At 45.0% G+C, this 25,248-nt stretch overlaps 1 protein-coding gene across 1 annotated transcript in view; it reads right to left on the reverse strand.

The window, feature by feature from the left end:
• The window catches only part of LOC115462007, a 33,967-nt gene extending 17,387 nt beyond the window's left edge, over window positions 1-16,580 (reverse strand). The window contains exons 1-2 of the mRNA XM_030192054.1: window positions 16,551-16,580; window positions 11,729-11,894 (exon numbers count right to left, since the gene is read on the reverse strand). Of these exons, the coding sequence (XP_030047914.1) occupies window positions 11,729-11,894; window positions 16,551-16,580 (196 nt within the window). The remainder of the gene's footprint in view (window positions 1-11,728; window positions 11,895-16,550) is intronic.
• Window positions 16,581-25,248: the final 8,668 nt, after the last annotated feature.

Consider the following 25,248-nt stretch of genomic DNA (forward strand, 5'->3'; position numbering starts at 1 on the left):
TCCAGCTTACTCCTGCTGTGTGTAGCACCTCCTTGGTGAATTTCTTTTGAAAAGTGGTCAATAAATCCTAGTAAGTAAATAAATAAATAAATACACACCTATACACTTCATATGGGATGAGAATTGGTGTCTGCTCTAAAAAGATTCTCTGCTGGACTAGCAGGGGGGTGCTGCAGGGCAAGACGAGGTGCATTGTCTGAGCTGTGTGTGTATGTATGTTAGTGGGGAGGTCTGCTACTGGATTAGCAGGGGATGTTTCAGGGTAGGAATGAGGTGCATAGATTTATTTATTTATTTATTGCATTTGTATCCCACATTATCCCACCTCTTTGCAGGCTCAATGTGGCTTACAATATATCGTAGATAGTGGAAATGAAGGAGAGTAGACATTTAGTGTTACAGAAGTATATTGGGTTGCATGATAGAAATAGAACTGTGTATTGGGAAGGGGCTCAGGACTGGACTAGCAGGGGATGCTGCAGGCCAGGAAGGAGGTGCATGGGTAGAACTGGAGGGGGGGGGGGGGGGGGAAGGGATTTCAGTAATGTTTCTAGTAGTGAGTGCTGCAGAAAGATTCAGGTGCATTGGCACAGCTGTGAAAGGTCCAGGAAGGTCTTGGTGCTGGAATAGCAGGGGTGCTTTATTCATGTAGACTTTTCTTTTTTTAAGTCTTATTGGATAACGCAGTAGTTACTGGGGGAAGTCTGCACATCGTGCAACATAGAATTTGCACTGACTTTTCCGTCCACACAGAAACCTGCATATGCTCTGCAGTGCAGGAACCAGGAACAGGCGCGGCTGCAAAAGATATGCCAGCAAAGGCAAAACAATGACAACAGTCCTTTAAGCATCTGCAAGAGACACAGCAGCCTTGTTTCCCCTCACAAGATGAGAGATAGAGAGAGTGTGTGTGTGTTAGTGGAGTTCATCTGTGCAGACTGAAAGAGAGGCAGGTCGGGCTCTGTAGGCCAGAAAATAGGCAGCAGACTTGTGTCCTAGAAAAGAAGTTGTGCTGGATGGTTTGAGTTGACCTGCAGTACAGGGACAGCAGGTCGGGCAATTTAGCAAAGAGATCTGGGGACCTTGGTGGGGAAGGGGAAGAGAGAGTTGGGAACCACACTGAAGTGGGGTCAGGGAGATAGGCTACAGAGGTGCAGACCAATGCTTGGGGGAGAGGAATAATGAAAAAAGGCAGTGACTTTGCTGTGGGGGGACAGAGAGATGGAAAGGGAGAACTGGGGGCATTTCTATGGTGAGAGTGGGGGGAGATGGGATATAGGGAGCAAGGCAGAGGTGAAACTTGTGGGGTGGGTACGAAAAAGAATGGTGGGGGAATAAATGGGGGGTCTTCCTTGATGGGTGGGAGGAAAGTACTGATTAAAGGGTGTCTGAGGTGGGGTGGGGCAGCAGAGAGAGAACTAAGGGGAGGTTGAGCCTTAAGGTTGAGGAAGGAAGGGTTGGTAGTAAGCAATATAGGGAGATTGACCTCCAGGAATTCTGGGGGAGAGATCAAGCCAAAGGTGGAGAGAAAGGAGGTAGAAAGGGTATCGAGCCTGAGTGAGAGCAATGTAGGGAGGGACTGCTCCTTATGGTCAGGAAATTCTGCACAATCTTTTTAAAATAATGCTTGAGAAATTGTTTACAGTATAATTAAATACAGAAAAGGTGGCACCCCAACATAATAGGCCTGACAAAATAGCCTTGTAACAAAATAGCCCTTGAGAAATAAACCCTTAACAAAATAGCCTTTGACAAAATGGCCCCTCCCACAAAATAACCCTTGACAAAATAGCCCCTAGAAAAAAATAACACATCACAAAAAAAGATGATAAACTACAAGTGAAATCTTCACTGATAAAGGCTCCTACCAGCATTGCATTGCAACCATATATAAATAAACAAAATTCTATAACTACCAATTGGTATTCATGATCTGTTCTGCTGTTTAAAGAAACTGTTCTTCCATCAACATGATAATTAAAAAAACCCCAATATTATCATCATTTTCATAGTCTTACCAACCTTATCCTGTTTGGCAAGGTAAGATTATTAGAAAAAAATGCAGTGCCATATTCTGGGCAGCCTGATTGGGCCCTTTTGTCGGGGGGCTAATTTGTCAGGGGCTATATTGTGGGCAGGCCGTTTTGACAGTGGCTGCTATGTCAGGGGCTATTATGTCGGGAGCTTTTTTGTCGGGGGACCATTTTGTCGGGGCTATTTTGACCGGGTACCAGAAAGGTTTCTTACTTAGAAAGTAAGGAAATGAAGTGTGCTTAGAATTTCTAATTCTTTTGTGTAGAATTTCTAATGGGCTGTTTTTTTTTGCATGGAATTCCCTCAGGAATAAGTAGTGTGGCTGCTGTGTTAGTCTGCTTGGAATGACTTTTCCAACTGCAAATTTTACAACCTCCTCTAAGAAACAGCCTACACAGATAAAAGGTATGTTATAATAGTACTTGAACCTAAGTGAGCCTGATAGCTGATAAACAGAAAGAAAGGGCTTTTTTGAGTGCTCACAGGAGGATTTTCATTAAGAATTTGTGGAACATTTTCTTTCATAATTAAGGGACAATTTACAGGTTCAGCGTCTGTAAGTAGTACTTTGTGAAGGGGCAGAGGCATGGAGGAACCAGTCAACCTTGGCATACGTTAGCCATATTAAAAAAAAAAAATCAACCCCTAGTTCCACTCTTCGTTAATTAAAATACAAATTGCACCTTGTAGCACTAGACCTTGAGCACTATTGCAGTTGAGTTTCTGGACAGAACTCAAGCTGGTTTTTAAAAACATAATTAAAATTCTACCCCAGCAGCACAACCTTGCCATTAATATTCAAGGACAAAGATGACTTTTCCAGTCAAGAGAAAGCATATGTTTTAAAGATTCTCTTTTTAATGTGTCACCAAGACAGAAATGGAAGTCTCTCTTATTTATAGTCTCTATTCATCACGGTTTAAGGCCGTATTGCTCCTGGGCTTGGCTTTCAGAGTACTGGAATGCGATGGAACACCATGTCAGAGCGTACGGGGGGGGGGGGGGGGGCCTGTATATGTCAGCAGGGGTCCATCAGATGACTGTAGTTTATTTGGCCCAGGGGCGTAGCCAGACCTCGATGGCAGTGGGGGGCACATTTTGGCCCACCTCACCGCCACCGCCCCTCTGCCGCCGTTGTCCCACGCCGCTGCTGCGAAGGTACCTTGGCTGATGGGGATTGCAGCTGAAGTGTTTGTCCTGCGCTGGTCTCGCATTGCCTGTCCTGTTTTCAGTCACACTATGCATGCTCATTTTAATGACACTGAGGATGTGCAAAGTGTCACGCATGCTCAGTTTCACTAAAACGAGTGTGTACGGCGCGACTGAGAAGAGCAGGGTAGGCAATGCAGCAAGACCAGCGCAGGACAAACGCCTCAGCTGGCAGGGGTTGGGGACCCCTGCCAGCCAAACCAGAGGCCCCTGAGCCAATTTGGGGGGCCCAGGCCCCCGTGGCCCCCTGTAGTTACGCCACTGATTTTGCCTACAGAAACATATAATATTGTGTATCTGTTTGTTTCTGGTAAATAATTCCCAATAGACTCTCACTAGAACCAGAACAGTAATTACCAATCAGTGGTATTTTTTTTTATCATTAGCTGTTTGCTTAAAGAGCACCCTCAGATAATCCCACTATAAATAGTACACAGTAAATTTCTGTGACTTATGAATGAGGTGCTACACCACTAAGTCACAGAAATTTACTGTGTACTATTTATAGTGGGAATGGGATTATCTGAGGGTGCTGTTTAAGCAAACAGCTAATGATGAAAAATACCACTGGTTGGTAATTACTGTTCTGGTTCTAGTGAGAGACTGATTTTGCCCAAGCAGTCAGGCCTGTGTTGCCCCTACTGCAACTGTGGCTCTTAAAATTTCTTAATGAAGTTGAAACTACCAATCCTAGCATTCTGCTGGGGTAATACCAGGCCTGGCTTTGCCAATTCCTGGTGGCCAGTCATCTTATAAGTGACACATACATACATACACACACACAAACACTTATTGCATGTGCGTGGCTTTGTTCCTCACAGCTCACCTCCTGCTCCTATGGAAACTGGTTATGAAGTCCCAGGGATGGTTTCTCAAAAGCAAAGAGCATTTCCATGGAAACAGGTCGTCATCCCACCAAAAAAAAGGATTAAACAGGAGAGAGGGGTGTAAGATGTGACTGGGCATGTCTGAGTCTGTGGACCTGTGGATCCCCTCTCTGCAGGCTGCATGTAGTTTGAGGTGTCTACAGGCTTGTCTGCATGACTCAGGGTTGGTCTCTCTGCCTCTATGGGTGGGTGGATGTGTCTCTGGAAAGAGGACACACAGTGTCCCTGGTGAGGGTCTATGGGTCGTCTCTGGGTGTCTGGGATGAGGGATGGTGGGTGCGAGTCCTCTCTGTGTCTTTTTTTGGGGTGTGTGTGTTGGGGGGGGGGGGGGGTATCTCTGCCTTGCTGTGCTTTTGGGTGGGTGTCTCCTTTATGGAGGTGTGTGCATGTCTGTGGAAGTATTTAACAGTGGGTGTGAGAGTTTCGGTCTGTTTTGGTGGGCAGGTATGTGTGGGGGGCACGTCTGTCAGAATAGATATGTTTATAGTTCAGAATGCAAGGCCTCTCCCTCCCCTTTCCTCTCCCCCCCCCCCCCCCCCCACACAAACACACATAAAACTTACTACAGCAGGTTTCTCTGTATAGTAGAGGAGCTGTGAACCAACAAATGCGTGTTACAGAGAATTTGTCATAGCAGAACGTGATAGATATTCAGGAATTATCTGAGAGGGCCCTAGTTGAACCTTCAGATTTAACCTCCACCAAGTGACTTTAATTTGTAACCCCCCCCAAAAAAAAAAAAAGCATGATTCTCCAAGAATCCTATAACAATGTATAACTGAATATCATACTTTTAAATATTAAACTTTATATATAATTCAAGAGAAATTTCCAGAAGTCATTTACCTCAGTAAGTGAACTGTTTGAAAATTGCCCAGTGTCCTTGCACTTAAAGGCACACACTGATGGATCTATGAGTCTGAGGGACACTCAGGACCTATTGCTTTAGCTGCTGTTCTTTGCTGCCCTCCAGAAAATGCTGCCCTAGGTGAAGGCTTTGTCTTGCCTAGTAGTTAAGCTGGCCCTGGAGGGCTATGTGGAGGTGCAGCATGATAAAGGAGCTTTAGGCTACCCTTAGGACCCTGGATCACCTCAGGTGCTGCAGGAGAAGGCAGTCATTTGCATCAGTCAGCAAACACAGGGCCTGATTTATTAAGGGTCTTTCTTTCTTTCTGTGTTTAGGGAGAATATACCTTAGAGAAACAGATCCCACAGATTAACTGTACACTTTATTCCACCTCCCACCTTCACTTCCTAAAACCAAAAATGTCTTCAAGATAAACACACATACTGGAAAAGAAGAGAGTCAAGCCAGAAATCTGCTGAATGTATCACTCGTTTATTCCAGCTGAAGGAAAGCCACCCCTTAATGAGATTCTAGAGTTCAGTAATCAGGGCTGTGTTTCGAGGTTTGAACATTATGGGCTAGATTCTATATATGGTGCCTAAAAAATCGGCCATGCTTAAAGTTAGGTGCAGTTTATAGCAGGGGCGTAGCCAGACACCCACATTTGGGTGGGCCTGGGCCCAAGATGGGTGGGCAGAAGAAATCCGCCCTGTCCCATAAGTGATTTGGTCTCTCATTCTCTTGCCTGCATGCCATATAGTCTCTCAAACATCCTCCCTACCCTGCATACCTTTTAAATAGCAGATTTTCACCAGCAGCGAGCAGCAACTAATACACACTGCTCATGTTGGCCCCACAGTCTTCCCTCTGATACAGCTTCCTGTTTCCACATAGGCGGGAATACATCAGAAGGAAGGCTGTTATGCAGGAGGGACAGTTGTTGGGAGTTTTCGGCTGGTGGGGCTTGGGGATCCCTGCCAGCCACATCATAGGTGTGCTGCTACTGGATGGGCCTGTGCCTAAAAATGGGTGGGCCTGGGCCCAGCCAGGCCCACCCTTGGCTACGCCACTTGTTTATAGAGTAGTGCTTATGCCTGGGACTCACACACCAACTGAAGCGTGGTGCAAATGAATGGGCCTAAATTATCCCCGTTATTCTATAACAACACATGTAAATGCTAGGGACACCCCTGTTCTGCCCATGACCCTCCCATTCCCGTGCCCCTTTTTTTTTCACTTGTAAAATTTAGGCATGGATTCCATGTCTAAATTTATGCATGTAAGTTTCAATTGAATCTAATTACTGCCAATAATTGCTTGTTAAAAAGTAAATTATTGTCACTAATTGGCTTGTTATTCACTTAAAATGCACTCGCAAATTGGGCCAATGCACAATTTTTGGTGACTTTTATAGAATGAGGGGGTTTATATCTTTTAATGTGACTTTATGCTATATGCTATGCTATATGATTCTTATATTACGCTAGGTTCAAAAGAGATTCTAAGCGGATTACAAACAATAAGTCCTTCTTCAGTAGAATTTACAATTGCATATCTAATACATTGAAACTAAAAAAAAACATCTTTCTCATCAATTGCACATATCAAACATTAATTACAGTTGCATATCTAATATCTAATATATTGAAACTAAAAAGCATCTTTCTCATCAACTAATTACTAAATAATAAGACTGATCATGATCTAGACAGAACCGAACTTTTATCACTAGACTGACTAAAACCCAATCTAGTACTCAGGAACTTATATGCAATTACCATAACGTATTCTTCTTTACCATGTATGTACGCACCTTAATGCAATACCATTTGTAATTCTGTTAGCCGGAAATGGCAACCGCCATTACGGCAAATGTAAGCCACATTGAGCCTGCAAATTGGTGGGAAAATGTGGGATACAAATGCTACAAATAAATAAACTACAGCCTGAAGAAGTTCCTCAGAAACTAAAAAAACATCTTTCTCATCAAACAAAAAAAAAAAAGACTTTAACGCTTTCCTGAAGGAAAAGTATTTTGTTATTCTCTGAATTTCTAAAGGCAGTCCATTCCAAAGCTTAACTCCCTGATGTAAAAAGGAGCGCTCTAGCATGGATTTCTTCTGAGCACCCTTAAATGACGGATAATTTAATTTCAAACAGCATTCTGATCTACCTGTGGAAAAAAATGATGGTAAATCTAAATAATTAATCAGTCTACCAGATCCATCTCCATATAGCATTTTGTACATCATACATGCTTGCTTAATCTTGAAGACACAGGAAGCCAATGTAGCTCCTTCAGCAGTGGGGATGCTCTTTCATACTTTCCCAAGCTGTAAATCAATCTCGCTGCTGTATTCTGCAGAAATTGAATTTTTTGTAACAGTTTTTTAGTAAGACCCCCAGATAGCGAGTTACAATAATCTAAGTATGGAATCAGGATTGCCTGTGCCACTATTCTAAAGTTTTCTGGGTGTAATTTAGATCGAATTGCTTTCAGCTGCCGTAATCGGAAAAAAAAATGTTTCTTGATAAAGCATTCACATGTAATTCAAAAGTTAAGCCTGAATCAACTATGATTCCCAACACTTTTGAGTGGTCCTCAATCATTAGTTTCTCACCTGTACCCAATTCCAAACACTTAGCTGTGAGCTTCTCATAATCTCCAAACCAAACAACCTTAGTCTATTTAATTGCAGAAAATTAGCTTTAGCCCACTTATCAGATTTGATGACAATCTCCCTCAAGAAAGTCATAGCATCTTCACACTTTTCTCGAGCTTCACACAGAAGAGTGATATCATCAGCATATGAGTACACCAATACTCCCAAGGTGGACAGCACTGTTCCCATCATACTTAGATACATGTTGAATAAAGAAGGTGACGGCGGTGACCAATGAGGAACTCCGCAATCTGCATTCCATTGCAAGGATACCTTAGAATCCTGTCTTACTCTCTATATTCTTCTCTGTAAAAACTCACTAAACCATTTCAAAACAGTACCACTCACTCCAATCAGACTAAGCCTATTCAACAGTTGATCATGGTTCACCACATCAAAGGCGGCTGATATATCGAATTGTAGCAAAATCGTTTGCTTTCCCTTACTAAGAGCACGTCTGATTTCAGTTACCATTTCCAGCAACAAAATTTCAGTATTATGTAGTGTGAAATATGAAGAATGTCAAATTTGCTCAAGTAGTCATATAATTGAGTATTCACAACAGATTCAATAAGTTTAGCAAGCCATGGTATGCTTGCCACTGGTGTATAATTTTCAGGCTTAGACAAATCAGCTCCCATTGATTTGGGAATAGGAGTCAGCATAATATATGCCAAATCAAGGGGGTAACTCCCAGTATTTAGAATAGTATTAACAAACATTGTCAACCAGACCACTTTGTCAGAGGGTGCTGCCTTAAGTAGATAGGAAGGACAAACAAACATCTAAGTAGCTAACTTTCTTAGACAACCTTTTGAGGTAGATATTAATAGTATTTGTATCAACTTCCAGAAATTCATTGCATAGAATGCCTCCTTTTACAGAGTACCGTATTTTTCGGACTATAAGACGCACTTTTTCCCCCCAAATTTGGGAGGAAAATGGGGGGTGCATCTTATAGTCCGAAGGTAGAGATTTCCCTCCCTCCCGCCCTCCCCCCGAGTTCGGGATCGCCCTCCCCCCGGCCCTGTCACCACTTCTCCCTACTCATGTCATGCGATCTTCCCTGGTGGTCTAGTGACGTCGGGGCAGGAAAGAGCCCCCTCTTTCCTGCCCAGCGCGCTGCTCTCCGTCCTCCTGTATGCAGCCTGACGGTCTCGGCGAGATTCAAAATGGCCGCCAAGACTTCAATTCTCGGCGGCCATTTTGAATCTCGTCGAGACCGTCAGGCAGCATACAGGAGGACGGAGAGCAGCGCGCTGGGCAGGAAAGAGGGGGCTCTTTCCTGCCCCAATGTCACTAGACCACCAGGGAAGATCGCGTGATGTGAGTAGGGAGAAGTGGTGACAGGGCCGGGGGGAGGGCGATCCCGAACTCGGACAAGACGCACCAGAGCACCTAGGTTTTAGAGGAGGGAAAAAGGAAAAAATTTTTTTCCTATTTCCCTCCTCTAAAACCTAGGTGCGTCTTATGGTCCGGTGCGTCTTATAGTTCGAAAAATACGGTAATCTCCTCTCTCCTCCTGTTGCTCCCACCATTGGCAATCCTGTCTGGTTTCAACAAGACTTTGCCTAATAACATCTGTTTTAGTTTGAAAATAATTTGCCAACTCATCCGCCATAGGTTGTGTTTTAAGTGAAATCATCTGCACCTTATCAGTTGTTATCAATGAGTTGAGAATTTGGAAAAGCTGTTTTGATGAATTTTTCTGAATCAGCTATCATTTTTCCATAATATTTCCTTTTTGACACGACTACAGAATTTTTATATATTTTAATCTATCTCTTCTTTCCGCTGTCTATAAATACCAGGATCTTTAGTTTTACTCCAGGATCTCTCTAGCCTCCTACAGCCCCACTTAAGATTTGCCAACTCTGGTGTATATCAGTGACACTGCATTATTCCAAACCTGTAGTTGTTGTTCTGGATGTTGTATCTCTGACTAGTTCTCCCCCCCCCCCTCTCCCCCCCCCCCTCTCTCCCCCCCCCCCCCCCCCCCCCCCCCACTTTTTGCATCTATATTTCCCTGGCGAAGACAAGTATTAATCTTAGACTTGGATTGCAAGCTCTAAAACAAAACCATCTGTCCAAGGAACCACATCCCACTATTCGCTTTCCTAGCCGCAGCAGCACACTGAGCAGAAGGTTTCATCGATAATACACTGAAACCTTCTGCTCAGTGTGCTGCTGCGGCTAGGAAAGCGAATAGAATGTTGGGTATTATTAGGAAAGGTATGGAAAACAGGTGTGAGGATGTTATAATGCTGTTGTATCGCTCCATGGTGCGACCGCACCTTGAGTATTGTGTTCAATTCTGGTCGCCGCATCTCAAGAAAGATATAGTAGAATTGGAAAAGGTGCAGCGAAGGGCGACTAAAATGATAGCGGGGATGGGACGACTTCCCTATGAAGAAAGACTAAGGAGGCTAGGGCTATACAGCTTGGAGAAGAGACGGCTGAGGGGAGACATGATAGAGGTATATAAAATAATGAGTGGAGTGGAACAGGTGGATGTGAAGCGTCTGTTCACGCTTTCCAAAAATACTAGGACTAGGGGGCATGCGATGAAACTACAGTGTAGTAAATTTAAAACAAATCAGAGAAAATGTTTCTTCACCCAACGTATAATTAAACTCTGGAATTCGTTGCTGGAGAAAGTGGTGAAAGGCGGTTAGTTTAGCAGAGTTTAAAAAGGGATTGGACGGTTTCCTAAAGGACAAGTCCATAAACCGCTACTAAATGGACTTGGGAAAAATCCACAATTCCGGGAATAACATGTATAGAATGTTTGTACGTTGGGAAGCTTACCAGGTGCCCTTGGCCTGGATTGGCCGCTGTCGTGGACAGGATGCTGGGCTCGATGGACCCTTGGTCTTTTCCCAGTATGGCATTACTTATGTACTTATGTACACTTCTGATGTCCTATTAGTGTCTCTGGATCATTCCTTTTGGTGAAAGCCAGAAAATCAAGCGTATGACCATCTTTATGTGTCACTTGATCAGTATCAATCTTAAGATCCAACTGCAACAGAAAATCTAAAAACTGCTGTACTGAAACATCACTATAATTTTCCAAATGTATATTCATATCTCCTAAAATAATTAATTCCTTAAAAACAAGTGTATATCGAGCTATGATTTCAACTGTGACATAAAGTGGAGCAAACAGGCACAACATGAGAATTAGTCCTCCTTGACAACTCTCCAGTATATGGTCACGAGTAATGTTCCCTCTGATGCTTGGTGGCTTGGGTGCAAATTTTTCAACCCAGGTGCACAACTTTCCACTGGTCATATTTGTGAGCAGCTATGGGTCCCTTTTACTAAGTGGTGGTAAGCCCAACGTGGGCTTATCACTCACTAAACAGGAAGTACTGCCGGGCTACCACAGCAGCCCAGCGGTAATTCCCACCCCTAGCGAAGTGTACCCAGTGGTAATCAGGCAGTGCCGCAGGTAAGGGCTCCGCCTCCGAAATGGCCGTGCGGCATGTGTTTTACTTGCTGCATGGCTATTTCCTGCAGGAAAGAGAGACTTCCCTTTTACCCGCTGTGGTAAAAGGGGGCCTCGGTGCGTGTAAGAAACATGCAGCGATGGCAGCGCAGGCCTCCTTTTCCCGCAGCTTGGTTAAAGGGGCCCTATAAGCAACAGAAGCTGTTGATTAAAAATCATAATAATAACAAGACAACAGAGTCCAAAAGGACTATGATGTGCTTATTGCTTGTGGCCAGCCCAGTTGTTGGAAGCAGATAGAAAATACTGAGCTGAAAGTGAGAAGCCATTTTTTTATAGTTTGAAGGATGAAGAGTCATTTTAGCAACTGGAAGAAACTCTTATCTCTGTCATGGAATGCCTGAATATTTGCGGATCCCTGAGGAAGGCTAGTGTGCCGAAAAACAGCCAGTGTTGGGTTCTGCCTGTCGGAAAATAAACAGTTTGGAACATATATACACTCCACAAAACTGAGCACAACAGTATAATGCCCCCCCAAACTTCCCCCATCTCATTCCCCCCCCCTTCCCAGAATATACTCTAAAACCACCCTTTCACCTTTCAGTATCCCTCCAACTCCCCTAACCCTCCCACTCACCGTTTGGAACATTTTTACTGTTTGTCCTTGGGACTTGTGCACTGGTGCCTTCCACCTCTTTTGGTTTGTGTCTAGTATGGACATTTAGGGCCGACCAATTCCATGTCCTGACACTGGCCTGTGCAAGAGCTCTGGAGGAAGTAAGTGAGCGCCACAGATATAGATGCTATGGTTTCCAGTATGGTCAACGGTGGATGAAACATCTGCCAAAGCCTAAGCAACATTTGGGCAGGAGGGGGTGTTCTTCCACAAATAATGCCAGAAGCATCCACTAGTAAAGACAAGGAGAAAATAAATTACAGCTGTAAGAGAAATAATAATAGCACATTAGTTTAGCATTCAGAATCTAAAGCTTGTGGACAGATTTTGACACATGATGTTACAGATTTAACAGTTTCCTAGATATGAGTCACTGTAGGAAAATACAGACTGATGACTGGAAGTCCTTTCACAAAAAAATGGGGAGTGTGGTAGCCGTGTTAGTCCACTCTTAAGGTTATCAATAGAAATCAAACAAAATAAAACATGGAAAAGAAAATAAGATGATACCTTTTTTATTGGACATAACTTAATACATTTCTTGATTAGCTTTCGAAGGTTGCCCTTCTTCGTCAGATCGGACGAAGAAGGGCAACCTTCGAAAGCTAATCAAGAAATGTATTAAGTTATGTCCAATAAAAAAGGTATCATCTTATTTTCTTTTGTTTGATTTCTATTGATAACAAAAAAATGGGGAAACCCTTTAGTATGTCTCATCCTAAATCCTTTCTTTACAGCAGGCTACACAAGAGAAGAATAAATGCAACACAACAGAAACTATGTTGTTACCCTTCCCCCTTCCAGAAAAGAGAAATTAATAACGCATCAAATAATTACATGAGAGAAAACAAATCATATTAAAGTAATCAATCTGTTGGGTAAGCAAATAATATGCACTAACTAAAGACATGCCTTCCAGTCAACGTTCCTCCTGTCCTGTGGCAAAGACCCCCCACATCTTTGCTCACCTCTACTCTGTCCACCACCACACACACTGTATGTGCAGCTCCTACAGCCTCTCCCTCTTGACTGTCCAATGGTATAAAAAAGGAACTATGATTTCCAGCATCTCCCGCTGTAGCCTCACCCAGCAAGCAATTTCCTGTCTCTGCCTTCCTATTCCAATAGAGCGAAAATCTAGAAACAGAAGTTGAATTGCTGTTGATGTCAGTAGTCAAAAGTCAGCAACAATGGAGTTGGGCTCTGCACACCTCTTTAAGATTTTATGCACAGTAAAAATGATTTGCTGCCAGGAGCAGACTGACAGGTATGTGGGCCCCCAGATAATAAGGGTCATCCAATAGAGATTACTGGTTTGGCATCGGTTGTAATATTTCCAACTCACTTTAGACAAACCCTTAATGTAGAATATATATGAGGTCCCTTTTACCAAGCTGCGGTAAAAGGAGGTCGGCGCTGGCATCGGCGCGTGTTTTACATGTGCGCCGAGGCCTCCTTTTACCACAGCTGGCAAAAGGGAAGTCTCACCTTCCTGTAGGAAATGGCTGTGCGGCAAGTAACGCACTTGCCACGCAGCCATTTCAGGGGGGGTGAGCCCTTACCGCCACCCATTGAGGTGGGAAAGGGTTCCCACTTTAACCTGGCAGTAACAGCTCCAACGCTACAAAAATAAATGTTTGTAGCGCCAGAAATGATGGGGCGCTAGGGGTGGGAAGTACCGCTGGGCTGCTGCTGTAGCCCGGCGGTGCTTCCTGTATAGCAAGCGGTAAGTCCACATTAGGCTTACCACCGCTTAGTAAAAGGAGCCCAAAGTCATTAAATCACGCTAGCAGTGCATCCAGGGTCTACATTCTGGAATGATCTGCATGTTTTGCTTTCTAAATGCTCCTGAGGCTCTGGGACAGTTGTTCTCAACCTTTTTTTCAGTTGGAACACACCTGACAGACGATGCTCACATATGTGACACACCGCATGCGTGACCCTCACAGCCCTTTGGTCTGACACAGCATAGCAGTTCTTAAGAGTTAAATGTAGCATGCTCTGCATCCACAAAAACCCAACTTCCCCCCAACAACAGATGTAGATCACAACAAGGAAATTTCTCCATGAAAGTCATTGTACAAAAAAAAAAAAATTGATTTTCATGTCATCTAAGCAATGACAACATAAATCTCTCCACTACCCAGCACATTGTAAATTAATACAAAACCTCCACTCTGCCTCCAGATCCCACATCTCTCCCCTCTCTTTCTCTCTCCTCTCCGCAGCCGGGTCTCACATTTCTCTTTCTCTCTCTCTCTCCACCTCACCCCTTCCCCCTCAGTCCATTATTCATTTCCTTTTCCATCCCCTCAAACGCAATTTCGCTCCCTCTCTTTCTCCCTCCACCCCTGGATCCAACATCTCTTTCCCCCCTCCCCTTTGCTGCCCTCCCCTCCTCTCTCCAGTCTACCATCTTTGCCCCCTCCCGATCCATCATCTCTGCACCTTTGACTCCACTTTGTATGTCCCTCCTCCCTTCCCGGTCCACCATCTCCCCCTCCGAGTCCAACATCCCTGTCCCCTCCTTCTTTAGGGGACTCACATTTCTTTAGGGGATCACCTCTTTTTCCTTCCCTTCAAACCTGGATCCAACAACAGCTTCCTGAGGCCAACATCTCCCCCTCTTTCCCCTCCGTTTCTAGCCCTCCCACTTCTGCGCACCGGCATCAACCCTGTCGCTGAACCCCTCCCCCCCCCCCCCCCCCCCCCCCCGCATGTACCTCAAAGTGTCCTTTTCTCTGTGCAGGGGCACAGCTTCATAGGCTGTCTGCCGCTGATGCTAGAACATCTCTCTGCTGCGGCATGCCCTTGTAGAAGCAGGAAGTTATGTTAGAAGGAGGTGGGCCACAGCAAAGAGAAGTTCTGGTATCAACAGCAGACGGCCTATGAAGCTGCCAGTGCCCCTGCACAGAGAAAAAGGGACTTTCAGGTATGGGGTGGGGGGCTCGGAAGGTAGGAGATGCCAGATTGTGGAAGGGGAGAGGTAGAGTTACAGACCTGGGGATGGAGGGGAGAGAGGGATATTGGACATGTGGGGGGGGAGGAGGGGAGAGGGGGAGAAAGAGGGGGAGTCCTGGATCTGGGGAGAGAGGAATGTCGGGCACGTGGGAGGAAGGAGGGGAAGTACAGGGCTCCCTACTGCCCTGGGCCCTCAGGCTCTGCTCGCTTGCCTGAATGGTCAGTCCACCCCAGTTTGCTGTACCCAGCTACACTACCATACAGCTTAGAGGGAACATTGGTTTCCAGATTTTTGGTGGGAAAATCCAAGACACTTGGGGACCCTTTTACAAAGGTGCGTATGCGCCTACGCACATCCATCGTTCATGAGACCTTACCACTAAGTCAACGGGTGGCATTAAGGTCTCGGGCCAAAAATGGACGCGTGCTGGTTTTCATTTTGCCACACATCCATTTTCCAGCACATTAAAAAATCTCCTTTTTTGCAGGCACGTTCAGGAAATGGACCAGCGCATGTCCAAAACACGCGTCTACACCAGGTCTACACCTTTTACTAAGGGCCCCTTGTTTTGGTGAAGGGGCCCGTTCTCAAAGTTCTGGGACTGGGGGGGGGGGGGGGGTTCAATCATTCTATCCAGCTTATAGTAACATAGTAGATGATGTCAATTAAAGACCTGCAGATTCCATCCAGTCTGCCCAACAAGAAAAACTCTAAGTGTATGCGATATGATAACATATGCATACTAGATCTTAAGCCCTTGCCATTTTCAGGGCACATACCATAGAGGTGTGCCCAGCACTGGATTCATTTTCAATTACTGGAGTTGCCGTTGAAGCCTGCTACAGTCCAACCAGTCACAGAATGCAGTAGTCTGCTGTGCACTAGCCTTACTTCCCAACTACTGGATTTACAGCTCAAGCCCAGTTAAGTTGTTCTGATTCCATTCTGCTTCCTATAGGAATTCTCTGTGTTCATCCCATACATTCTTGAATTCCCTTACCATTTTCGTCTCTATCACCTACCCCAGGAGGGCATTCCAAGCATCCACCTCCCCCTCTGTGAAAAAGTACTTCCTAACATTACTCCTAAGTCGACCCCTCTGCAATCTCTATTCATGTCCTCTAGTTCTACTGCTTACCCTTTTCTGGAAAAGCTTTGTCGGCAGGATCACATCCCAGACAGGACATAGATTGCTACCACACAGGACAGGCAGAGGCATCGCTTCTGTAGTATGAGATCCAGGGAACTTTTCCTTGGCAAAGGTTTTAACCAGAGTATCAGTGAATACAATTTTCTTACACCTAAGAAATGCTCTTCATTACAAAGGGGCCCCTTACTAAACTGTGGTAAAAGGTGGCCTCACTGCACCCTTACATGGGTCTTTCACACAAGCTGAGACCATTTTTGCCACAGCAGTAAAATGGCTGAAAATCCTATTTTCTTTATTAACTAGCCATTAAGCCCGTAAAATGGGCACGTATTAGTGCAGACCAATTTGATGGGGTCCCATCTTAGCCCCACCCACCGAGCTCCTTCTGAGCTCCAGGGCCGGCCACCCCTCCCTCCGAGCTCCAGGGCCATCCCCTCCGAGCTCCAGGGCCATCCCCCTCCCTCTGAGGCCTTTCTCCCGAGCTCCAAGGCCCCCCTTCCTCCCCCCTCTCTCCCAGCTCCAAGGCACCCCTCCCTCCCCCCCTCTCTTCCAGCTCCATCCCTCTCTCCTAGCTCCAAGGCCGCCCCCCTCCCTCCCTCCCTCCTAGCTCCAAGGCCCCCTCCCTCCCCCTCCAAGGCCCCCCTCCCTCCGTATTGTAAACGTCATCTTACCTCGTTGGTTACAGCAGCAGTGAAACGCATGCGAGCTGTGCGCTTCAGAAGCCTTCCATTCTCTCTCTCTGCTCTGGTCCCGCCCTCGTTTCCTGTTTCCGGGAGGGCGGGACCACAGCTGAGAGAGGGAAGGGAAGGCTCCTGAAGCGCACAGCTCGCATGCGTTTCACTGCTGCTGTAACCGACAAGGTAAGATGACGTTTACACTGCTGCCACCTGCCGCCATAACCCCGACGACGTAATTTTGATGACGTTACAATTCTGAGGGAGGGGGAGTGGAACTCAACGGGCAGTCGGGACGGAGTTGCCCCGCCTCTGGACAACGTAACGACGTGTAAACTTCAGAGGGAGGGGGAGTGGAACTCAACAGGTGTTCGGGGCGGAGTCGCCCCATCTCTAGACTGTTGCTCTTTCAACGTTCGGACTCTAATGCGCATTTGCAGGTGAGTCGGTCACATCTCATTTATATGTTTGATGGTCATGTGCTAATTTTCCCATTAGTGCATGAGCCCCTACTACCAGCTAATTGGTTAGCATGCGGCAATGCAACTGCCCTAACCAATTAGCACAGAGCATCCCTACTCTCCATCTCCTGACCCGCCCACAGCGCTAAAAAATAAAGGGGGTTGTTTACTAAAGCTTAGCTCAAGTTATCTGCAGCAGGGCCATAGGAATAAAATGGGCCCTGCTGCAGATAACTCGAGCTAAGCTTTAGTAAACAGGGGGGGGAAGTTTGGGGGGTTTTTAGCACCTGGTAAGTGTGTGCAGAGGGCAAAATTAGCTTGGAGTGCCCCGTAGTAAGCACTTTTTTACTGCAATTAGCACTCGCTAGTGCTTACCGCAGCTTAATAAAAGGACACCAAAATATTAGTGACCCAATTTAACTCATCTGCCAAGAAGAGCAACAGACACCAGAATGAGTCAAGTCAGCTAATCAAATTCAATGTTTTTTTCCAGAACATAAAAATACTTTTACAATGTGTCTCCAGATTCTTAATATTGGTTTATTAGTATGTTCTTTCTAAAAATAAAATGCTTTTCTAACCTTTGGCATCTCTGGCTTGAATTTCTGACTAAGTCTCTCTTTTCTCCTTCACAGGTCCTGTCTCTATTTTTATATTCAACATTCTCTCTCTCTCTTTCACTATGGTTTCCTTCTGCCTCTTGGTTTTCTGTTGTGCTCTCTCTTCCTTTTTTGTCTCTTCCTTCTGAGTGGATATTTTAATGTTGTGTTTCTTTTTGTTTGTGTGCATGTATTCTGCTTCTTTCTTCTCTTCCTATTCTTTTCCCTGTTCATCCTCCTGTATTCTTTATCGCCCTGGATTCCTGCCCCCTATAATCCAAGATCTCCTCTCTGTCTTTTACCCTCCATCTCCAGTTCTGTCCTTTTCTGTCTCCCTCTTACACTCATCCACATCTTTTCAACAGTTATAGCTCCATTTTTCCTTCTCCTACACCTCCATCTTCCCCCCACCCCCACCCCATGAACAATTGAAGCATTCTCTGTCCCTCAGTCCCTGGGTTTTCCCCTCTCTATACTCCTTCCTGTCTCCCCAATTATATCTCTCCCACCACAACCCTTGAAGATTCTCTTCATGTCTCTTCCACATGATTTCTAGTGATCTCCGTCCCATTGTTGCCTGATCCTCCTTGCTCTGACCCTACCCTGACTTCTACCTTCTCTGGTCCACTCTACCCCATGATTTCCAGTATAGCCTGCTCTCCTTTTTTCACAATTTTACTGCACACACACTGGCAGCAGGAGCAACATTTTACAGCTTCCTGTGCCATTCTGATACCAGATAAATTAGTTGGTGAGGGTCCTTTTATTTTTATATCTTACAATGCCCTTTCCCTAAACACATTTGTTCATTTTCTCCCTCCCCCACGTACACATATTTCTCATTCCTCTCCATTTCCACACTGATCCCCCAATCCCTATGTTCTCATTCAACATCCCAGTCCCCACATACCTAATCCTGAATCCCTTCTCCCCTCCATACCAAATCCCTGTGTCCTCACTTTTCCATATCCCCAGCCTAACCCTTGAGTTACCTACCAGCTAGAACAGGGGAGGACAAGCTTTATACACAGAGGGCCGCATGAATGTCAGTCTTATCCCTGCTGGGCCGCACACAGAAAATTAACAAATGCGCCATATAACTCACTGCCAACAAAACTCAATGTGATGACTGATGAACATAAATTACTTCTGTTACTGTATACTTGTCTTTCCAAACAGTTGCTAACACTATCAACAGTTCCACTGACAAAAAAAACTCCTTCTACACACCTTCAAGGTCACTAAAGTCCTTCCAAGGAGTATCCCTAACCACACCCTCTCGAAAGGACATTGCACAATGTGATGCCCATTACATTATAGGGCAAGCAAACTCTCTCTGTTTCCTTGATAACCAAAATAAATAAGGAAAAAGACTTCAGAAACTCCGCGCCAGCTGGTCCTAATAATAACCAGACCACTGACGACACCGCTCAGCGTGGCTCAATATTGAGCTTACGCTGGCGAGAATCCTCATTAGTCTACTTCCTCTAACACACTAGCAGTAATCATTTTACATATTTTCAATTTATTTATACATGCTGTGTGATATGAGTACTAAAAAAGTACTTAGCTGTGGCTGTGCTTGAATAATAGCGAATGTCCGTGCCCAACAGCAAGCTCCTGTTTCGCTCTATGCTTCTTAAGGAGCCGGACCTTACATCTTTTTACAGCACCTGCAATAATGAAAACATTTTCTTACTAACGGTTATCCCTCCAGAGAGGGGAGCCCTCACCTGTCTCTGCCCGCAAGCCAGCCTTCTCTGAGTAGCCCCCACACTCTGGAATGCACTCCTGAAAGGTTCCACTTAACACAAGACTAACTCTACTTCAGGAAGCAGGTGAAAGCTTGGCTCTTCAACCAGGCCTTTAATGGAAGAAGTAAATGTCATCGGCTGCACATACTATAGCAGGACATGTTTATCCAGTCCTACCCTAGCTAAGATAATTTTCAAGCACCTTTCTGACCTCATTTGCAACTTTCTTTAAGCTAGTCCCTTATCTTCTTACTCCTGTTACTCTATCTACACATTCCATCTTTGCTTACACCCTATGCTGTCTATTAAAATTAGTGATTTCCTTCAAAAAGGTGGTAAATAAATCCTAATAAATAAATAAAATTTGTGTGGACCATTTTCTGTGTATACTTCTCATGGTCTCCCAGGTTGCATACAATTCAATGGTGGGCCACAGATTAACCCATGTTAACTCTGGGCCCACCCAAAATGTCAGGGGCGTAGACAGACCTGACATTTTGGGTGGGCCCAGAGTTAACCTGGGTGGGCCCTTCTCACCCCCCCCCCCCCCTTTACATGCATACAATATAGTTTTTTTTTTTTAATGACCCGACGTCTGCCCATTTCTCTCTGAACCCCCTCCCCCGGTCCTACCTCAGAGCTACCAGGCGATATCATTGAGGGCAGTACATGATAGAGAGAAGCCTACAGGGCTGGCGCAGGATGCCACTGGCAGTCTCTGAGGTAGACTGGGAGGGGGGTAGAGAGACAGGCAGATGCCAGGCCACCAGTGGAGAAGAGGGAGGGAGAGAGTAGTGAGGCGCTGCCACTGAAGACTTTTAGGGGCCTTATGGGCTGCTGACTGGGTGGGCCTGGGGAGGCCCACCCTTAGCTATGCCACTGCTCTGAGTTAGGCTACCTCTTCTGCTTTCTGAGTATCTCTCTTCCTTTCTTTTTCCATAGGCCAGATGGCAGGAGAATAGGATGGTGGTCTGATGTTTCTAACACTCCCGATGTGACCAACTTCTCTCTATCCAGTGCAGATCAGATTATAGGCTAGATATACAATGTAAGGAGTGCTGAAGGACCTCACACACACACACTCTCTTCTTTCTCCCCAGCTCAATGTAGTATTCTCCCTCTCTTTTCTCCTGTCCTGCTTGATTCCAGCATTATCCCCCTCACCTGATCTATTACCCCCCTCTCTCCCCAGGACTCTTCCATGTTATCCCTCTTACCTCAGAATCGAACCTGTGGCTCTTCATTGGTTTGCATGGGCCAATTCCACTTCTGTCTCAAGAGGCAGCGTCTTTTGAGCCACACAACTTTAGCATCTTTGCCCCTTCCACCCTTCTGCTTGTCTCATATTGACCCCATAGTGGAGGTATCTTCTGCACAACAGATCTGCCTTTTTGGGCCACATGACTTTAGCATCTTCTCCCCTGTGGAAAATTCCTCCTTCCGAGATTAGAGAGTAGGGAGCGGAGACCTGTGCTGCTTAGTCCCCACTGGAAGTGGAGAATAGGATGGGGTTGTAGCTGGGGACACCTAGACACCTTACCCCAAAACTAAGACTCTCTCCAACACAGAGCTGCCAAAGCACCTCATTACTGCCCTGCAGCACCTGTGCTATTCCATTATTCAGACTCCACACACAGCTGCAGCATTTCTTAGGGTATCCACAATGCATATACACGAGATACATTTTCATATATTAGAAACTCAGTATAGTGGTGAAGATGAGGACAGTATCTGAATTCAAGAAGAAATGAGACAAGCACATAGTATCTTTGAAGAAGAGGAAGTGATACAGAGATTATTGGTTGGTATGGATGGGCAGACTGGTTAGGCCATATGGTCATCATCTGCCATAATTTTCCATGTTTAATTTACCTTCTGTGTATTCTTTGTGGCTATCCTGAAGACTTAACTGGCGAGGGTCACCAGGAAAGGTTTGGGAAACTCTGCTCTAAAGCCTCTGATAAGTCCAAATTTACCATTGGTACAACCCTAGGCACAAGAGCAGGGGCATGCCCTTTGAAACTGCAGGTGTGGGGTGCAGCCCTTGGAAGTTGCAGGTTCAGGGAGAGAGAGGTAGCTGATGGGCGCATTCTCCTCCTATCTCTCGGCTAGCCTCTCTCACCTCAGACCTGCCGCTTAAAGGTGCACAGCAGTGCTTTCACTTCCTCATGCAGTGGTTTTCTTTATTTTTTAAGCTAGAGTCGCATTGGATTCTAATGAGCTGAAGGAGAGCCGCCAAATATCTTCCCGTGTGAGGCCATGACACTGCTGACCAGTATGTGTCAATGACATCCATTCCCACCAGCCCACCTTCCAACTTCACTCAAGGTTATGAGCATTTCTAAATGCATTCTCTTTGGTCTGTGGAGAAATGCCTTGTCCTTCAAGCATGCAGCTCTTCCCCCCTCCCCATCCACTTTCCCCTTTCTGAGCCTGGATAGAGAGACAGAATAGCAGGGGAAAAAAAGAAAGACAATAGGGGCTGCACCTGAGGATTCTGGGGGCCACTATTGGCCCCTGGGCCTTGCATTGAAAAACACCGGCCTAATGTTTCTCTCCCTCTGTCTCACAGAATTGCCTCTTACAGCAAGTGAGGACCCAGGAGCTTGAATAACCTCTGAAGTACTTTAATATTCTGAGCCAGCCTTACTCATTGGAGGCACATTATTCAAGTTAGACCAAAATTGCAAACTTTTAATTTTTCACCCAGCGAAAAAATGTCTGTCAGAGAGAGAGCAGCCTTCCCGGTGCAGGCCTGGCCTGAATGCAGAATTAATCCTGTAAGATATGCCATAGATTGTGTTAAAAGCCTTGCCTCATAATTAATCTTTATGGGCTCAGCTTTAAAAGTTTCTATCCGATTCTCATTAAAACATTAGTTGCTGGTGCTGCAAAACCACTAGGGAGTAGGATGTGGTGGGGTGGAACTGCAGTAGGCTGGGGTCTCTTACAAGCTCAGCTGGGGCAGAACTGCTTCTTTGGTTTAGGTCTAGAATCTTTGGTACCAAGCCTTTGATTTGCAGTTTTTGCCCCTCTGCCCTCACTGTGTTAATGCACTCTGCCCCATCATGACAGACTCTCTTCATGGTGGCAGAACAATGGTGACCCTGGAGAAGCCAGCAATGTCACCCTCTGATGACACATGCACACACATCCCATAATTAATTTCCCTTCTAACAGCTTCCAGCTGCTTTTGGAAACCAGCTCAGTAGATGAGAGAGACACCGCTCGCCAATGTGGGGATGAATTACAGCTCTTTTCTATCTCCCCCTTTTGGTTTTTAAAGGCAAAAACAATAAAATTTCATTTATAGCCCCATTAGTGCAGGCCGCATCCTAATGAAATCACCTGGAAAATGTTTCTACAGATAAAATTCTGATTCATCCTTTCAACAGAAAGCACTTTGGGAAATGCCTAATCCATTTATGTTCCGGATCCTGGTGCAATTAATGAGTTTTTTAATTGTCTTTTCTTATTTTTTTTTCCACTACTCGCTAATTCTTCCCATCTCTTGTCTTTTTGATATATATTAACTGGCTACTCTATAGCTGTAATTGAGGGTCAGCCCCAATAGATTGATTAAATGAAGACTTGGATGCGCCTTTCTTTTCAAATGTACTTTTTGGACAGAGTGAGGGTATTAGCACAATAAAGAGATGGGGGGAGGGGGTGAGAGTGGGGGCAAAAGTTAGAGAGGACAGGAGAGAACAATCATCTATTCTAGAATCAAAGACAAATATAGGGCTGAAAGAGATTCTAGAATTAGACACAGATAGACTGAAAGAGACCACAGGGAGGCAGTACTGATCTTCTGTACAGTCAGGATAGGTCACAAACTTGGAATCTTTACTTTCCTTTTTCCTACAGCAGTTAGAGAAGAAGGAGGACACTACCACTGATCCCAACCTCATAACTTTTCTTAAAAACAAACAAAAAAATCCCCACTGGCAGGGATTACAGAAATATAGAAAATGATGGCAGAAGGAAACCATATGGCCTATCTAGTCCACACATCCCTACCAGCTACTAAGGCTCTACAAGCCTTTTCTTTCCCTCAGAGATCTTATGTGCTTGTCACATGTTTTCGGATACTGTCTCCATTATCTTCACTGGGAGGTTATTCCAGGTATCCACCACTCCTGAGTCTAATCCCTTTCAACAGGAAGGAGGCTCTGGAATGAGGGGGCATAGAATGAGGATGAAAGAGGTCCATTTCCTGTGCATTTATACCTTGGAGCTATTTAAATGTCTCTATCATTTCCCCCTCCCCCCTTCCTGCCTTTCTTCCAGAGTATATTTTTAGACTTTTAGGGCCTATTTTACTAAACCGCACTAGTTATTCCCATGTGGCAAATGTGAGGCAGGTCATTCAATATGAGTGGGTTGCAGCGCATTTGCTGCACTGGGAACCACTAGTGTGGTTTAGTAAAAGAGGCCCTTAGTATGTTTCCATACACTTTAAGGCAGACCATTGACCATTTTAATAGGCATCCTTTGACAGACTCCATTCTCTTTATATTCGTTTGAAAGTGGTCTCCAGCATTACACTCAGTACTCTGAATGAGGTCTCACTATAAACTTAAACAGATTAGCCAGAATCAGAGAAACATAGGACTGGCAAAGATGTTCAGGGGATCTGGTTCAGTATTTCTCAAATGAAGTCATCTATATAAATAAATAAATAAAGTACAAAAGAACAAAGACCAGGGGACACTCAATGAAACTATATGGAAATACTTTTAAAACAAATAGGAGGAAATATTTTTTTTCACTCATGCCCAGATGATCAGAAACAAACGCAGGTGCTAGAGGCTGTTAGCACCATACTAGCGCCTGCATTTGCTACTGCCCCATGATCAGAGCCCCCGAGTGCGTGAAAAAAGAGACACAAAAAAGCTCAATACAAATAAAATACAATAGCATAAAAAAATACAATAGCATAAAAAACATATAATACACATAATACCAAATCAACAAAACCTCTGACCAGTAAGAAATCATAGTGCCTGGCTATCATCAACATTTAGTTATCTCATGATGTGCATGTTCTATATGATAGTATTGTTCACTACTTCATAGCCTTCTTTGGGAAGGCAGACTACAATCAATCAATCCAACTATTTTTCTAGCCATACCATCTAGACCTCCTCATGTAAATATGCCTGAAAAGATGTCATGTACCAGTCTGTTAGGGTTGCTGCTACTTGCGATGTCTCTACTGACACCTATAAGCAGTTTTTCTCTTAACTAATAGGAAGAGCTTGTAGCTACAGCTAATAAAGGCCACCCTAGAATACTTAATTCCCAGGAATTGTCATAAAGCTGCCCTCTGAGCATGGTAGAGATGATTTATATTGTGTTTAATTAAACATTGCTACAATATTAGCAGTGCACACTGGGGCTTAGAGACCTGGCTGCTGATGCTAGAGAGACACTCAGACAGGGTGAAAGAGAGAGGAGATGGTGGAGTGAGACTCAAGTGGTTAGATCTAGTTCTTAATCTTGGAAGGAAAGGAGCATCAGAATCAGACTCGGCCAGCCCTGGTTTTGCCCCATTGCAATTGCTGCTTTTTCTTAGAAGAGATGAAGTGGGATTAAACCTAAGATTGTCTTAGGCTGAGTCTCATGAGCTGAGTCCAGTGGCAACCCTACCCTGCCATGAAGTGATGTCAGGCTAGGGCCCTCAGATGGATTTGGGTCAATGAGGGACAGGCTGAACTGGTCCTGGGTTTACTCCCATTGAATGTAGTGTGATGTCACCCTACTAGTTTCTTAAGAAATCAGAACAACATAGCCATAATGCAGCGGGACAGGCCCAGGAGCAGGTGAGCATAGCCCTAAAGACTTGGAGCTACTGTCAGGGCCACGGACGAGAAAGGCA

The sequence above is a fragment of the Microcaecilia unicolor genome, chromosome 2 (assembly GCF_901765095.1).
Source record: "Microcaecilia unicolor chromosome 2, aMicUni1.1, whole genome shotgun sequence".
NCBI classification, from domain to species: Eukaryota; Metazoa; Chordata; class Amphibia; order Gymnophiona; family Siphonopidae; genus Microcaecilia; species Microcaecilia unicolor.